This window comes from Lutjanus erythropterus, chromosome 2 (assembly GCF_056507025.1).
Source record: "Lutjanus erythropterus isolate fLutEry1 chromosome 2, fLutEry1.hap2, whole genome shotgun sequence".
Taxonomy (NCBI): Eukaryota; Metazoa; Chordata; class Actinopteri; order Lutjaniformes; family Lutjanidae; genus Lutjanus; species Lutjanus erythropterus.
This window is the reverse complement of record NC_139318.1, coordinates 26777778-26796360: the sequence shown is the minus strand read 5'-3', so window position 1 is coordinate 26796360 and position 18583 is coordinate 26777778. Positions and strand designations below refer to the sequence as shown.

Below are 18583 nucleotides of genomic sequence, written 5' to 3'. Positions count from 1 at the left end.
CCAAGTCCACAATGTTTTTAGTGCGCTCTGCTCAGCTATCTTTTGTCGTTGATTTGTTTAAGATGACGTCAAACATGACTAAATTTGTCTGAGCTTATTGTTGTCACTTTGTGGTTGTCACAATGCTGTGGTCCTCAGGAGCCGAGCAGAGGTCTGTATTATTACATTTTGTATTATGAAAACTCAACGAGGCAGGAGGAGTATCTTCTCTCAGCTGCAATGAGTCCATTCATATACAGTTATATTGTCATGAGACTAGGGCTACTTTTTTCTGGGTTCCTCAGTCCTTCATTTCCATGGATCATGACAAAAAACTGATGTAGAGTGAGTGTATAAGTCTGAAATGTTTCATCTCAAACTCCTTCTAAAACTTTCATTCAGAAATGCTCAATAGTACAACCATTTTACATGTGCTGTGTATGAAAATAAAATGTATTTAATCACTGTTGCTTTAAAGTTTCAGTGTGTAAGATTTACAGGAATGAATTTGCAGGATATCATATTAATGGAATGTAATATTCCAAAGTATATTTTTTATATATATACAGAAGGTGCAGGCAGGAATGTATTATAAAACTAAATACCACGTTGAAGGTAGTCCTTCATTTATTTCAGTGGCACATGAAACCAAATTCTGTACCGGATCTTCATATATACTTTTGCATCATGTGGCCCAGAGAGTAAGCACACAAGAGACTGCTGCTGACAGAGTGGCTAACATTTGGTTTAGCACTCCGCTAACTTTAGTGAGGGTAAAATGATTTAATCATGCACTTTTCTAAATTTTCCAAATGTTATTTGACCAAATGGAGAAAATCCTGATTTTTAAATTGGTCTTTTTGTGTGGGTTGTGATGCTCAAAAATGCATATACCATTTTGGAGCCCTTCTTTCACAATATAAGTATATATAGAAAAGTTTTTTTGGGCCGCTGTTCGTCACATGATCTCGTCATTACATGGTTTGGTCACTTTGTCAAATTGGCATCAAAGGATGGTGCTCTTCCTTGGAGGCTGCCATGTTGCACTGCCATGTTTCTATGGTAGCCCAGAACTGACAAACCCTTTCACGTTTTGCATGAGGTCATCATAGGTTCTTTCTAGGGTCTCACTGCTAGGTGACACTACATTTGACCTCTTGGGGGCAGCAGAAAAAACTTTTGGACACAATATTGACATATCATCACCTTGGTTGATATGGTACGTTTGTTTTTTTTTTCACATCCAGCAGTTACAGCGAAACATCATTATTTATTCGGAGTCTGTCCAATATTCACTCTTTCCTGAGGGAAATCTGGCTCTTTAGCTGGTAAATGCTATGTTCAACAGCCAGTCACCAACTGTGTCTGTCTGCCGTTTGGTGCTGTGCTGGTAACGTACAGAGAGTTTTTAGAACTTGCTCGCTGAAAACAGCTGCCTGCTGTGGCTGAAATGACACTGTGAGAATGAACCAAACATTTAAGTTGTGGGCCGGATGGCTAAATAATGAGCTGAAACTCGCTATAAATCCCAGTAAAACTGGGGGAGCTGCATATTCAGGTGATAATTCTTTATATGGTCATCACTATGAGGGACCCCTTTAATAATGTCACATTGTTTTTACATTGTCATCTGATATAAAGTTCTTACAGAAATGTCAATTATAGCTGCCTTAAAGGACTGAAAACACCTCCCTCACCCTCACAGCAAAGGGCCGTATCCAGAGACAATGTTTGGTTTGTCCATACTGTAGAAACATAGCAGCACAACGTGTCGGACTTCATACAAGAGGACCTTTAAAATACAATATTTTTGTCTAGTATATCAATGAAGGCACATTTCAATGCATTGGATGTCAATTTCAAGCCTTAAAAATCATTGACTGTATTAAAGGGCATGCATTGCTGTCTCCCATAATGTCTTTTTTTTTCACACTGTCACTAGGGGGTGCTGAAGTTGAACTGTTCAAATGCTGCACAGAGGGGCTTTAACATCCTTCATACTATTTAAAAGTCAGCGTTGTAATTAAGAACCAAGTGAATAGATCTTAAAAGTTCATTGAGATTGATTTCACAACATTCCCCTGTGCCTTGATCCACTTTGAGATCGAGCTGATTGGCCGCCATTCAAGCGGCGTTCTTGAACAAAACATTTCTGAGTAAAATTTCAAACAACTCTCAACCAAATTCATGAGGAATCGGAAGACCCCAGAGACATCTGCATTGATCAAGGATTTACTTTCACACACACTCCCCTTCTTTCGCTGGCTGTGATTCAAGGTCTTTTTGGCTTAGCTTCTAATTCCTGCTCTACTGTTGGAGGGTTCAAACACACCCAGGGCCGCATTTCTAATGAAACTCCCAGGGCCAGCCAGCATCCCCTTTCCTTGACTTTCCTTGTGTTGCAGACAGGATTACACCACTTCAAGCAGTAATAGACTTTATTACCATTCTGTAAATATGGATGTGTTTTGCAAATGAGTTGCAGGAATGTGATCATATGATGGGCAGTTCTTTTCCTATGCAGACTTGATTTTTCTCTTTGACTTAATGCTTTCAGTCTCAGAAATCTCCTGCATCTAAGATCTTTTCCTTCGTACTGTGGGCCATCAGCTTAAGCAGCACTGGCATGTTAATACTGCTGGCAGATTCTTTCTTGCCTCACGACAGGCGCTCAGCTCATCCCTCATCACACAAGGTTCTCCTCCCTTCAGATCTCCTTGTCTCTTCCCTCGTCTTCTCCAGATCTCTCACTTGTTTTTAGTACCTGCTAGTGATCATCACATGGTGATTCGTTTTACTTACCACGATTTCAGCCACTCTCTGCACAGCTTGTTCAGTGTGTCATCTGTGTTTACTGACAGTCTCTTGTTTGCTTGTCCACATGCTCATCCTCTTGGTTTGCTGATTAAAAGTGGGCTGTCCTTATCCAGAGAGGCTGACTAAATCCCCCTGTAACGGAAGGGATCAGCCGACAGAGCACTGGCTCTAATCTGGCTAATGATGTCAAACGTAGACGTGGTAAAGGGTTATACATTAACATGTAGCCTCGGCCAGGATAGCAGAGGGATGATAATCTGCCTTGTCATGATGGTGTTTCAGATGCCATTGAAAACTGGAGAGCTAACCCCCACATGACACCACTGAGAACATTTACAAATGTTGGCCTCCAAGAAAGCAGACAGGCTGAACCTTTAAGGTGAATCTAAATTGCTGCTGTCATGTGAAAAGCACTGTCTTTGTGTGTCTTTCCACTTTTGGAAGATTACATGATCCCGTATAAATTGTAAAAAAAATTGTATGACCCTTAAAAAATCCTCTCAGATGGCATTGCAGGATTTCAAGTGTATGGTGATCAAACTAGCAGGGACGATACTTTTCCACTGAAATGACATTTTAGAAATACTGGACCCTTTTAGGCAGATGGCAACAATGTTATTCAAAATGGTCAACACTTATAATTTTTGAGGGTGTTAAGGTTCTTTTGGGGCTGCAGAGTTTAATTTTGTAGAAATATTTCTCACACTCTCGAAGGTTTTTATACAGCTTCACTTCCTGAATCTCAGGCTTGCTCTGTAAGAGGATATTGGATAAAAAGATATGGATTGAATTCCACCGTGAAACTATCGACATCCTACATGAATAGCCTAATAGAAATAGCAAGCTCACAAGGAAAATGGGCATTCCACAGAACAAGAGAAAACATTTTGTAATTCACAGCCTTTTTTCTGTTTCACAAGTTGGTTTAGTTTAGATTAGAGACCAAGTATGTGGGAAGTGCTCACAGAAATAGAATCAGCTAAAGCCCCTTTTAAGCTGGACAAAAAAACCACTAACATGTACTAATATCTGTTTTTTTTTTTGTTTTTTTTATGGGAACAGCCACAATTGGCATTCTCTCCTGTGTCATATGACTTCGGTAGTCACAGCTATTTATTATCTCCAGCTCCAATCACAGTGATGGAAATATGACACTCAGGTGGACACGCTATTTTTGCGCTTTTTGGTGGAGACCATGAAGGCCTGTCAGCAAATTTACCAAGATAGTAGTCTCGCATAGCTAGACCTCTTTTCATAGCAGAGAGTGGTCTGGCTACACACATTATCATTCTACTATAGGTGGAAAAAAATGCTCTCGTTTGCTTGTATTTCTTTAAATAAATCATAATCGTCTTGGCTGGTGTTACACTGAGGATGCAACAGTGATGCCCTTGCAAAATAGATGTTCATGATACTGTTTATCCTTCCCGATATGATTCCTTTACTTCGTGTACTGGCCCATACCAAATACCAATCAGATACCAGTGCAATGCAATTATTTTTTAACAGCTGTGTACTACATGATCAATTTCATTTTTAAATAAGTGGGGAAAAAAACGCGTACCAAATGTTATATGGGCTCCTGCATAGACTAACATTTGGTGATACCCAATACCGCATTTTAGACAGAATTGGAGGCATGCTCTGACACTGGTATCGGAACAAGTGTAGTCGAGGGAGTTACTAGCTTTGGTGGAACAGTTGCAAGTGGGGAGGTGAGCCCTGGCATTAAAATGCATATCATATCTTCAGCACCAGTCAAAGTATGGGAGTAAAATAAAGGAAACAGAATTGTCAATTTTTGTCCCACATGTTGTCATGTAATGAATAGAGACAAAATGAACACTGTAAGCAGACTGCTTGACTTCTATTAAGTTTTCTTTTTCCCCAACAGCAATTTTATAGGAATGTTCCTTTTGTTTAATCTATATAAACGGATGATCACTGTAACTGAGATCACTTCTGCTGTTGTTAGGTCGCAGCCTATTTTGGGATCTCAATGGCCTGAAATGGGTAAAACTGACATTGATATTTAAACTTACAGAAAATTACTCGGCAGTTAATTATTACAAAACCAAAAATGTCATAAAATAGTGCAAATACATTTGCTCACATTTGCTTATATTCTTGTGCTTATATTCATGCAACATAATTTCTTTTAATTTAATCAATAATAGTTGCATGGCATAAAATAAATGCCACAAAAAACGTTTAAAGATCTTCCAAAATGTAACTGAAAAAGCCTTTAGCAATACAGAAACTGGTCATAATCATGCATAACGGAAAGTTTTAAAACTGCTTACGCTTCTACAAAGAAAGCATTGACCTTACAGCCAAAAGGCAAGCAGGTGGAAGTAGATCACAAAGCATGTGAGTGCCATTATCATATCTTCCTAGAGAACTGTGCAACAAGTTCAAGAGAGAGTGGCTTTGTCTGAAGGATGGGAGAATGGAAGGTCAAGGCCACTGGAAGAGGCTGGTGTGTGCTTTATCTGAAGGGTACATCACTGGCACCATTGTCAATGTGTTCCTCTCTGACATAGTATGTAGTGATGAAATGATTCCTCATGTAAAGGGTCTTTAAAAAAAAAACTAAGGGTGTCAGGCTGTGAGGTGCAAAGTTGCAAAGTGTTCCTTTTTCTCTACCGTACTCCATTTACATTGAGATTTTAGAGCTTCCTAGCCCTTTAATATCCCCTAATGAAAGGATAAAAGCACATTGATCAATTGTAATGAAAATGGAGTTGTGACCGATCTGACCCAACTTCGGTACTGGAGGCACTGCTGATGTAATTGAATACTGGATATTAGAATAAGGTCTCCAATCCATGTGTGGATCTAAATTCCTTAGTCTTATGTTTCTGTGAGTTATAAATATCATGCCAAGTAGCTACAAATGAACCAGAGAGCAGCCTTCCTGTCTTATCAATACTATCATTCTACACATGGGACATGAAGGCCATCTCGGCACTATGTGCAAAATTTGTGGGCATCACAAGCCACAATCGGCTTGGAGGATATCATCACACAAGTCCAAGGCTCTGAAGCATGAATTTAGCAACATTAGCACTAAACAATCTCTCCGTATGTTGAAAACCTGGACTGAATTTGAGCTTCTCTGGTATCAGTATAGTATCAGTAGCAACAAATATCCAAATTCAGGTGTCAGAAAAAAGTAGATTGGTGCATCTCTAAATGAACATTTCTACATGTGCTGTGTGATAATTTCAGAACCTCGTCTGATTTCAGTGCATCTTATTTCAACTTTTATTAATGGAAACATCAAGAAAAGCTGATACAGAAAAATAAAATATTTGGTATACTTCACCAAGGTATTGGACATTAAAATATTTATCGTCTTTGCCGAGTTTGGATCATCCCGTTGGTGTTCTTCAAGGCTCTATCCAATGTTTTAGTTCATACTGACAATGTCACAGAGAGAGACGATGACTAATACATAAAAGAATCCTTTCTAAAGCAGGTAGAAATTGCAGTCTGTCATTTTATAACAGAAAAAAGTCAGATGTTTGCTATTTTAAGATAACAAAGTGCATCATCTTTAACTGTGATATTTTCTGATCATTAGATAACTGACTTCTCATTACAACGACCAGATGAGAATTAAGATAATGAGAACACCGGTGTGAGCTTCTGTAGAATCAGTTGTTTGACTATAATCTCTTTTTAGCTGCCTTTGTATAAATGTACTTAATTTTCCTTCTTTGTTTGATTCCATCTTTGTTATTTTTCACCCCTCTTTGTCGTCTCCAGTTGCTGTTCTCCTGAAGGATGACTACTTTGTAAGAGGTGCTGGACTGCCGGGGCGTTTTAAGGCTGAGAAGATGGAGTTTCACTGGGGCCAGAGTAATGGATCAGCAGGCTCAGAACACAGCATAAATGGCAGAAGGTTCCCTGTAGAGGTAAGGCATCCTGTCACTACAGTACACTTTGATAAATGTGCTATAAGGGGCCTTGAGGGTCAATGCTGAATGTTGGAGTCTGGCAAGTAACTGTAGTGTTTAGATATATGAGGTTTTTATAGAGAGCAGAAAACTCTTGCTAAACTGTTTGTGAATGCCATAAACGACAAAGTGAAAGATAACATGGACTTTAGCTTGTAGATCAGGCTTAATTCTTTGTGGCATGAATTCAATAGTTATTGAAACATTATTCAGGCATCACAAGCACAATAGTGGCACAAAGTTTGTGCAGTATTGAGGCAGCACATTGATGCTTCGAAAATCTAGTTTTGCCTCATCTCCAAGAAGTACCAAGGAGGCTGAGGATCGTTCAGGCGTTTGGAGAAAACTTGATTCACTGTGGTTGAAAGCTGCTTTTAGGTGAGATCTGACTTTTAAGGGATACTGATATGGAACCAAAGACATATTGAATAGGAACAGAAGTATAAAAGTAAAAATGTGTCTAATAGTCAGTGTGTTCAAACTTTTCATTGCGTTGCCTCTGGTTTGCCTTAAAGAATTTTAAACTCAGAGCCAACTTGACTGACGGATTCCCTGAACAGCTTTAATTATTGTTTAATAATTTTTCTATGCAAATGTATGACTGAAACTAGCAGTTATTTTCATTATTGATTAGTCTGTTGATCATTTTCTTGATTAATCGGTTAGTTGGTGAAAAATGTTGATCACTGTTTCCCAAAGCCCAAGATGACATCCACCAAAGTCTTGTCCACAACCAAAGACATTCAGTTTACTGTCAGAGTTCTAAATAACCACAAAATATCCACATTTTAGAAACTGAAATCAAAGATATGTTACTGAAAGTGGTTGTTGAGTTTCAGAATAGTTGACGATTTATTTAATAGTTGAAAATCAATCAATGAATCAACTAATCATTGCAGCTCTGTTCACATATATAGCAAATTTTAACTGAATTTCAACTAAATCGGCACAAGAAAATGAGAATCTATGCCGTTACTAGGAGCTGATTTATTGAGATAAACAGTAGGTGGCGCCAATTCTCCAGTCAGAAAACCATTATATCATTGCAGAAGAAGAGGGCGCAACCAGATTTCATAATTAATCTCAAACGGTGAAAAACAATGTAGAGAAACCATGGAAATATGACACCTCAAAAAGGCAAAAACCACCTTATTTTACTTTTTTTCTTACTTTTTTTTTACGATATTTGAAATTCATCTACAAATATGTTGATGTAAACTTGCCCATTGGTATAAATGGGATGTCAAAGCTTTTGCACATAAAAATGCCAGAGACTATATCTGGTACAATACGTTTTCATTATGCATTGTTCCTGCTAAGTAAGCAATCACAAGGAAATAACACCCGGGCAGAAATTTGTGTGACAGTAACTCAGATGATGTCATCAGGAGTTATATCAGTATGTGCTTTGACATCACAAATTTATAACCGAAAGTCTGCATTACAAACTGGGGGTGTGGTCATATACCAGGCATGGAGGGTCTGAAAAAAAGATGCTTTTGAGTTGCATTATGGGAAGTGTGAGGTCCAGCATTCTTGGAAGTCAACCCATATTACTGTAGGGAGGAATAGTGAGAATATCTCAGCCTCTGCTGCCTCAAGTCTGACTTTTTTTAAGAAAAGCAAACTGACGTTTTCAACATAAATTGCTTGTGAGACTGACAGAAAATTAAGCAAACACTTTACAAAATACTTTTCACCTTTAATGGTATGATAGAAAATACAAGATGCAGTATACAGTATGTATGGAAAATCTTTTGATTCCGTGTCAAGGATATCACGTCAATAAAAGCAGAATGAAAAGACATAAGATAAAAGTAAAGTTTTGTTGCAGAGTTTAAATTAAATGAGCATTGAAGAAGTTTGTACTTTTCTTGCTCTTAAAATGATTTTTCACAAGGTCATGACAGATTTCTTAACGCCATTAATACCAAAACACAAAGAGTAGACAAAAGACACAAAGGGAGAACAGACTGAAAGTAATAAAGGAAAGCTGGGGAAAAAAATCACCAACTCTTATAGCTAAGATATAAAGGGTATTAAGTCTGAAACCTTTTGGTATTATTTATTCCGGCTCCTGGATTAAAGCAGAAATCCCACTCTTGTTATATGGTGCAGAGAATTAGTTATTAGTGCCTTTCAAATTTTTTTTTATCATTTGCAATACCATTCCTATTCATTATCTAAAATGAATTTGTAAATGTGTCATACTCTTACATTTTGTGGGGTTATATAAAAAAATTCCCACCCAGTCTATTGTCAAATAGTTAATAATTAGTGTAAATATAACTGTGTGTAAAAACAGGAAATTGCTGTTAGTGTGCCTCTCTGTCCTATCTCCAAACACGCAGCAAGAGTCCTCCTGTGTTTGTTTCTTGGCCCTGTTCTTTAGAGCCCTCTCTGCAGGCAAGGCTTTTGATGCTGTATGGCTGAGTAATTAGATTTATTTTTGCCACATCATTTTCTGTTCAGCGTAGTGTTAAAGGGCACCGGATTATATACAACCATTATAAAGCTGTTGTGAGCTGTTGTGCATATGGCTCCTTTGATGGTGCGCTTCTAAATAAGACGATGGAATTCACTTTAATGACCAATTTGAGCAGCTGTTAGGGGGGAAAAAAAGCTGAGCAAGAACAAGAAAATTATGCCCTCCAGATACATCGTTTATAGATGTGAAATATAGATTTGTAGCTTAGTGTGTCTTTGTGTGTAGACCAAGGTTTTTGGCATTGACCTCTCTGTCAAAGAACATGGAGTCCGCAGCCAATATGCTTGAAATTTAAAAGATGGTGCTCTTTGTTAAAAAAACAGTAGGGACTTAATGATGCACATCTACCAGGGGGTACGTGGAAAGATTGTAATGCTGAACTTAAATATATTTGTTATTACAAATATACAAGAAGACCAACCAACCTGAGTCAGCCGTACCACCTGAACACCATGTGCTGTAGTCCTGGATGTATTAAGAACAGGACACCAAAGACGCCAGCTATTCAGTCCAATGAGAACTGCTCACCTGGCGCATATTTCTGTGGTATGCAGCTCCCTGACTATGCACAGTAGCGTTTCTCCCTCTGACTCCGCCCGTGAATTCCTGCTAGGCCCAGACTTTTCATTGTGATGATGTCACAGATTTTTAATAGCTTTTCCTCAGCTCAAAGAAAGTTTAACAAATATAAAACAAAACGCCATGACAGAATGACTCAAAATTGACTAGGGTAGTTCTGATACGGATACCAGTATAGAAAAATGCCTCCAGTACTGCCTAACATGCAAGCTCAGGCATCAGCAAGTACACAAGTCTGTGTACCGATATGATACCACTGATAACACGTAATTTATTAGCGCTGAAACACGCTCTGCTTCTTCCCAGCAGCGTTCTGTATGCCAAATTTTATAGTCAGTGGAGCAGAGAAACACCAGCTTTACTCTGGCATCAGATTGCATTGCAAAGTCCACATTATTGTAGCCAGCTCGTGATCAGCAGAAGGTCACTGGAGTGTGTTTCAGGAAGAAGACTGGTGGGAAAACTCCAAGCCGACATTTTGAGTTTTTCTTTTGTGACTGTGAACCGGTTTGGATTGAACTGTTTTTGTGGATATGAGGAAAACAAAACAGACCCGTCACAGAGTGCACTGATATATTTTATTTTTTATAATACACTACTGCTAGGATTGGTATTCTGTACTGCCCGATAAGCGAAGTTCAAGTATTAGAATTGGTTTCATAAAAGCAGAAAATGGTATAGGAACACCTCTATAATTGACCCTGTATGCAGTTAGAAGTCTCCTGTCAACAGCGATACCAGGAGTAGCCACTGGGAAAAATCTGAAGCAAGACTTAGCAGCGATGCTGAATCCAGGTTCTGGTTTGTACATATATGGCAGCTAACAAGGTACGAAGCCTAAACATTGACAGTTATAGGTGTAGTATAAAAAAGAATTATATCCCAAACCATGTTTATTAACTAATGGGGTTAAATAACCTTCACTTAAAAATCAATTTAAAAGAATGCATTTGAGAAGATAAAAAGGAATGGAAAAAAAACATGACTGGTGATCTTGATGAAGGACAGAATGTTGCTTTACAGTATTTAGTGTTTTTGCATGAAATCTGAACAAATAGCAGCAATCATTAATGAAATGCTTCTGTGTGAATGCAAAAGAAGTCTGTTATATTTTTCATAATTCTAAGAATGGGTGGCCCTCCTTTTGTACCATTTTTAACACGCATGTCAAGAACATGCAGCCCAGACAGAATTGACTTGACATGCAATAAAATGGGGATTGAGCGTTCCTTTCTGTGGAGAAATGTTCAAAGAAATGACCACATAAAAAAAAAAAAAAACAGCACAGAGCGGGAGGTCTGTTTTTTTTTTCCTTTTTGTTTAATATTCTCTTTATCAATAAGTCAGCCTACATGTTATCAAACATGATGTATTATTCTACACCCGGGAACCAGAAGGTGAGAGAGTGAAATCAAATGATGAATAGTTGAAGGGGAATATGGTTATGCAGGATCTAGCCTTTGGCCATTTAACCGCTTCATCCTGTGAGATGTGGCATTTTCATATTTCATATTTATGCCTTGACAGGATTTGATGTATGTGAGATTATATTACACCTGACACCATATGTGCAGCAGAACTCCACCTTTTATAAATGTTTGTGTTTGATAAACCCAGTGATCTTTTATAGCGGAGGTTGGCTTTTGTTTTGTTGCGTATGTGTTTTGTTCTTGGAGAGTTGAAGCAGCATGACCTTGGAGGTTGAGCTCCAGGGCTTATTTGTCTCTACTAAACAGAGACTGTTTTCCAATCTGCTGTCTAATTATCTCTCCACTCCAAATGAGTCACATTCCACCCCGAGTCTCTGGTAACACACTGCATAAAGCATCTACTCTTAGAGTGGGAAAAAAAAACCTCAAAAGTGTTTATCCTACCTGCCCAGAAGCTTGAAAACACACACAAATACAGTTCACACATACGTACAGGGGGTGGTAAGACAGATTCAAAGAGCTGTATTATGGAGCTGCACTGCCTTTGTAACATGGACGTGTAAGAAAAAAAGAGAGAACCTATGGGCTGCTCGGCCTGTGGCTCCTGAGCTTGACATTAATCTAACCATGGCCTTTTTCGTGGGAGTGAAGTGGGGAAATCGATAGATGGACCACCTGTTCGCTCAAACAGCACAATGAAAAATGAAACAGTGGATTTTTTTTCTGCCTCAGGGCACCATAGGGAGATCTTTTCTAATAATATATTAGGGTGTCACCAAGGTTAGATTAATTATACATGGATTACAAATCACACCTTGGGAAGGGTATGTTTGCACACATTACTGTGGATGTATGAAGTGTTAGGATGGGTGCACAGTACAGTGCAGTTCAGAACAGGAGCTTCAGTAGCACTGAAAGCACATCTGCAGCAGAACGTTGATCAGTCTCACATAAGTCAGGGCTAAATGGCACCCCTGAGAGCTCAACTGCAAATGAAGAAAACTCATGCTAATAGCAAATCGCATATGCTACATTTAGAAAACACAACCAAGTCATGAAACATAGTAAATTGAGAAACACATTAACTAATTTGGCAACTCGTATGAAGCTGTGCTGCAAAATCAGAAAATGCAACCAAATACAGAGACTCACTGTAAATGCAGGCAGCATAGAGAAAACACAAGTAAATAAAGAAAACATTGCCAAATACACAAATATGATGAAACTAAAAACTGATGAACACACCTGAATGAGCAAATTGTTGCCATGGTTTGTGGCTCAAGCCAGCAACTCATTAGTGGTGTTGGAAAATAAGTAAACAATGAATTGGACAGCTAGAAAGGCTAATGCTAGGTGCATAACAAATGGGTGCAATAAAATGACTCATGCAATGAGAATGGGTGAATCTGTTTTCTGCTTGTGTTATGTCTGCTGCATGTGTTAAGTTACAGTGCATTGACTGTCTGACATAATGTCTGACTTGCAGCAGTGACACACTATTTACACAATACATTTGTTTTTTTGTTAGGGGCCATTTGACAGGATTTTTGGGGTGTCACAATCTCAAAAAACTGACTGAAGCGAGATTTCAATTTCCATATAGAAAACCTTTCCTAGTATGTTTTTTTTCTCTCCACCTCCACATACTTGCATGCATCTGTCATGTGCCCAAAGGGGGAAAAACACTTCAAACACGTAAGTCCTCTTTTTGTTTTTGTGTTTAAACAGTTTGTTTCCAATTATCCTGCCCCTTTTTACTCTGTGCTCCAATAACAGTTAAGCAAATGTCTGTAGTCACATCTTAAATTGGCTAACATTAGCAAAACACCAGCCAGCTAGCTAGCTAAAGTTAGCAAACTTCCAGATACCAGGTGGGTAATAATTAATGTAGATTAGCTAGTTAGTGAATTAGAATTTTGTTAACCTTAGCTAACCTAAGATATGAATATATACTGTATATATGCTGCTTTCACAGGTCCCCCAACAACAACTTTAAATAAACTTCAAAATGAAAAGAAAAGTTTTCTTCTTCTAACATAGACAATTCTAGCACATGGCATATCTCCAGTACAGGTGTGTGTCAGGGCAGTAGGGAAGGAGAAAATTGGCTGAGGAAGCAAGCTTGCTCAACTGTCATTGGAGCACAGAGCAAAAAGGGGTGGGACTTAGGAAGGGTGAGTTAACTGGATGAAATAAATTATTACATGTTAAATAACTGTAAATTTGAACATATGGCCTTAGTGGGGATATATTAATAAAAGGTGTGTTCTGTTTCATTTTTACATTTGAAAATGTAAATGACAGTGGCCAAGGCATAAAACTAGAGATTAATTAATCAAAAATCAAATAGACACCCCTAAAGGAGACAAACAACACCAGGCTTTTTGTTCTGATAGTAAATAGCGCCCGTGATATTGGCTGTTGCACTAGGACCACTTGCAATGTGTATTTACTAGGTATTTGGTCAGTTCCAGTCAGACATATTGTTAGTAGGTCAACATAAAAATGGGAAACGCCCAATAAACATAGATCTTGTTGTGAATCTTTGTATTTTTCTTATGTCTCATTTTAAATTTACAAGGATTATAAATACATCATATTGCCTTGTCTTGTCCTATTTCATCAGTGACGTTCTCCGTTAGTAATCTGTAGCGTGAAACACAAAGTTTCATACATTTATTCAGGAACACCTTTTGTACAAATTTTTTGACACTTTATTCTTCGTGAAAATGAGCGCTCTAGCACTTTGTAGGTGCTCAAGTGAGTGGATAACATAGATGGTTATGTGTGATTGGAGTGAGAGAATCATACTGTTTCAAAAAAGACACATTTACCTGTTAACAACAGAATGCAGCGGTAGCACAGTTGTTGTAAAGAATAAACTAAGGAAGGAAGAATAAATTGGTGCTGCTGTGATAAATCTAAGATCTCTCCGTGCACACTTATTTATTTAAGTTTTTCTTCCTTGCCTCAATATCTCGCTGTCTTGGGAAATCATGCCAAACATGACTTTGTTTTTCACCTGTTTGTGCTTAAATGGAACTTGGGAATGCAGAGCAGCTTTCAGCACTTGTGTTTGCACTGATCTTGTGCCGGAAAACAAAAAAACTCTTGCCTATAGACTGATTTTAGACTAAGGAAGGGTTGAGGAAATGTGGACAGCGTGGGCTGTACACTCTCCAGAGAAAACTGGAGGTAAATTATAAAGCACAAATAATGTTTTGTTGTCTTTTAGTTTGCTCCTGTTACCTCTGGTCTCTCGCAAGCTGTTGTTTTAGATTTGCTACATATTTCTCTCAGCAACACGGTGGTAAATTTTCTACTGACAAAAACAAACATGTATGAATGTGTCTGAATGTCTTAAGAGAGCTTAAAGATTGGTCAGACCACCTGTCTGCCCTGCTTAAAATCAACAACTCTCAGTGATATCTGTGGATGTGAATGAAGTCTACTCCCGACAAGGGGGGTTTTTGTGTCAGAGCTCGCAAACATACAGTGAAACCAAGCGTGCAATCAAGTGATTCAAATCGCTTTTGGCAACATTTGTTTTTATTGGCTGCTATGAAAGTGTTTGATAATTGAATATCACGTTTTTCCAGTGCGCTGTTAACAAGAGCAGGTCACATGAGCTAATGTCAGTGAGTAAATGAAGCCTAAGGGGGCCGGCTTAATTGGGTGATGTAGTTAATAACATCTGAAGGGTGATGAATGGCCAGAGCTCTTTCTTGCTGAGTTCCCAGACAACAAATTAGTTCAATTAAAAGCTGCAGTTAAAGGAACTCTGAAGGAAACTGATCACTTAAATTCACTTAAATTATCCGGATTGAGTCATTTTGTACCTGGTTTAGGCCTGCGGTACGCATTAATGGATTTATCCTTATTTATACTCCATTCATTTTTTGCATCTGTTGTCAGTGCAGCCAATCACGACTGGTGGTTTCTCGTAATTTTCCCTCGAAAAAGAAAAAAGCTAAGCATACCCTTTTATTAAATCAACATCCAGGACCTTTTTCTTATTGCCAATTAACTCGGCTCAGTGACATGAAAGGGTTTTTCATTTTAAAGAGGCTCGGGACACTGAGATGATGGGCAGCTCCAATTGCTACTTTTAGAATCATTTGATGATTTTGATCAGCACCACCATAATATGTCTGCTTTGAAATGAAAGGAATGAGAGATTTTTTTTTGTCTATAGGCAGCCAGAGCCATGACAGGTATGTGATGTATTCTGTGTATGATGGTTTTCACATTATATTTCACACATCCTTGGCCATGTTGTGAAATCAGACGTGATGTTGTGGGTGATTTAAGGTAATTGGGAGCCATGATTAAAAGCCTACCATTCTGTCAGATCTCGCCACGGGAAAAAGGAGCACAATCCTCCAGTTCTTCCTCTCTGTGCACGTGACTGTCTCTGTGAGGCCAGTCGCCCTGAGGTATGGGATGCTGTATTTCTCGAGCATCCTCCAGGAGTGGCAGAACACAAAAAGGAATGACACAGATTATGGGAGATTTATGAGAGTGATAAATACACCCTCTTTTATGCCCCTCAAAACAGCTTTTCATCAGCTCCTCAGCACTGTGTCCAAATGATTGATGACAGGACTGTGCGTTCTCCTTGTCCACTCCTCAAGCTGTTTATGCTCTGTTTCCCATCCCAGATGCAGATCTACCTTTACAATTCAGATGACTTTGACAGCCTCAGCGCTGCCATCAAGGAAAGGCGCATCATCTCGGCCATGGCCGTCTTCTTTGAGGTAAAGTAACATCAGGGCTGAAGGTACATGAGTGTCTTTACAGAACATAGACATATGTATCCATGGTAGTGTCAGTCCACCACTTTGATCCAGACTTGTACATCTCAACAACTATTGAATGGATGGATTTCCATGACAACTGGTGCAGACGGTCACATTTTTCTCAGGATGAATTGTAATCACTTTGATGATCCCCTGACATTTCATGTAGGGCAGAACAAGTGGAACAGTTTTGTTTGTCCAATGATTTGGTTTCTGAAAAAAGCCTGCAAAACTAATAACATTTCTATCAGCCACGGATGTAATATGTATTTTAAATCTTGTATTTTTTTTTAGCACAAAAGAAATGTTGAAAACAAAACTGAATAAAAACAAACATAGCTGGGATTGTGCAGGAGAGGTAAGAAACTAAAATGTCCTCTCTAACATTTACAATTTATCCTGACAATGTGAATATTTCTCTCCTTAGAGTTATAATATGTAACATTTGTGCATTCAAATGTTTAGAAATGCTGGACATATGACACATTATATATTTTGTTGAGTTGTTTACAGTATCCCAGTTTTTTCCAAAAATGTTCAAACACAAAGAAGATTTTAGACCAACAGTGCTGGGAGGTTTTCCAGAGTCAGTCTCACTTAATGTCCCTGATTCACATAAAGTAGCACAGACCTCAAATCTATGCAAATGACGAACAGCCAAAATGACGCTGAATGGGAAGACAATGAATGTGAAGTGTTGAAATGACCCCCTGTGATCCTGTATACACGTGAAGGCTAATTTATGCTATACATTAGAAAGGCATACAGATATGGGCATCATCATCGAAGTATGTGGACAGTCATAGTTCCATCGTTTCAAAAGTATATATCTATATTTGGACATTAAACAAGCATAAATAAGCCTTAAACATACAATGTTCGTTCTTAAAGATGCATCATTTATATCCACAGTTATGTTTTCTCAGAAGAGTTAGACTGCTCCTGAGAAAAACCTTTTTGTAATAGCTCCTCATTAAGTTGGTGGTTGAATTGCCAGGATGGAAAATATCATTTTTTTTATGGGCTTGGAAAACAACTTGCACATAAGAGGTGCTTACTGCCAACTTAAAGAAGTAATTTACAAAACTAAAGAAATGAGTCAATAAATGTAACAAGAGTGAATAAAATGAAGCTGATAACTTTGCAGAAAATAGGAAATTACACTAAGGAAGTAACAGTAAGAGCCACACAGGATACAAAGAAGACATTGTAAAACAATGAGGCAATTATATGACAGTAATAATAACAATGATAACTTTGTTTAGACAGCACCTTTAAATACAGAGTTTACAAAAAGAGCTGTATATCCATAAGAACAGAGAGCCAAAACAGTTAGGCCAAACAAAAGCAGGACAAAATTAAGCTAAAACTGTGTTAACACTATGACTTAAGGGAGCTAGTTGCCATTAGTATTAGTCCAATTATGAAAAGGATGAAGATGTAGATAACGTTTTTGAGGTCAGTAAATGATAGATGTTTGTTAGAGATGATCTTTGGCACCTGTGTTGTGATTGCAGAGCTTCTCCTCACCCAGCAGCGGATTATTTTTCTGTTCTGTGGCACGTTGCAGATTGCTTACTGAGATACTACAAATTGTCCCCTGAAGGACTGCGCACATAAGCTCTTAATGGACAAGAATGGTCCTAATTCCTGTTAACTGTAAAAACACCTTAGAGATTTATGAAGCGTGAAAAAGCACACAGCAGCAGCAGCACTGACAACTGCAGAGCCCCTTCTTGATGTTACTCTCTTAATTTCTATTAGCGTGATCAATGCGGGCTAACATTCAGCTTAATAGTATATAGGGAAGGGTCAGTGCACAGGAAGAGGGCGGCTGGAATGGGGACACAGGTGTTTGTAATGTAGGTCTACTCTCCGACAGTGATAAAACCGTGTGTGTACAAGGACCTAAATGCCTCCGCTGGGTCCTGACAGCCCTATTGCTTACTGCAATTAGCACCACCAAACACAATCCGCTGAATAGCAGTTTACAGTGTTAGGGTTTTTTAAGCGGGCACACACACATTGGCTCAGATTTACCATTTCTAATCAATGAGGAGAGTTCCTCCTGTGCTCCCCAAAGGCCTATTAATGGCCTCTAAGGTGTGCATATTATCCACATTCAGCATTCAGTTCTATGCAATTATTCTCCGCTGACTGACCTGAATTAATGTTGAGCATGGGGAGATTGGTTTTCGCATCCCAACAGTGTTTTGTCCAGTCTTGTCTCTTAAGTAGGACATTGGGATTATTGTCAAATGGGCGGCTGAACAATATTTGCCAGTCTTCAGTCGTGGCAAATAATTAACAGTAGGCTTAATAGATAATCAACACCAAAATCCTCTGGTGACTGTATAGCAAGCAGCTAAATGGATAGTTACTGGATATATCACCAACTACAGAGGGATACAAAGCTCATTAAATTACCAGATGTGTTTGTTTACTGTTTATTTCTGGTGAATATGAAAAGTATTAAACAATATCCAAGTTGATTTTGTGCAAATACGCACCATGAAAAAGTATGAAATT

General features: G+C 38.4%; 1 protein-coding gene across 2 annotated transcripts in view; it reads left to right on the top strand.

The window, feature by feature from the left end:
* The window catches only part of ca16b (carbonic anhydrase XVI b), a 143179-nt gene that overhangs the window by 76225 nt on the left and 48371 nt on the right, over nucleotides 1-18583 (top strand). For both annotated transcript variants that reach the window (XM_084735435.1, XM_084735426.1), the window contains exons 4-5: nucleotides 6568-6716; nucleotides 15917-16012. In XM_084735435.1, coding sequence (XP_084591561.1) covers nucleotides 6568-6716; nucleotides 15917-16012 — 245 coding nt within the window. The remainder of the gene's footprint in view (nucleotides 1-6567; nucleotides 6717-15916; nucleotides 16013-18583) is intronic.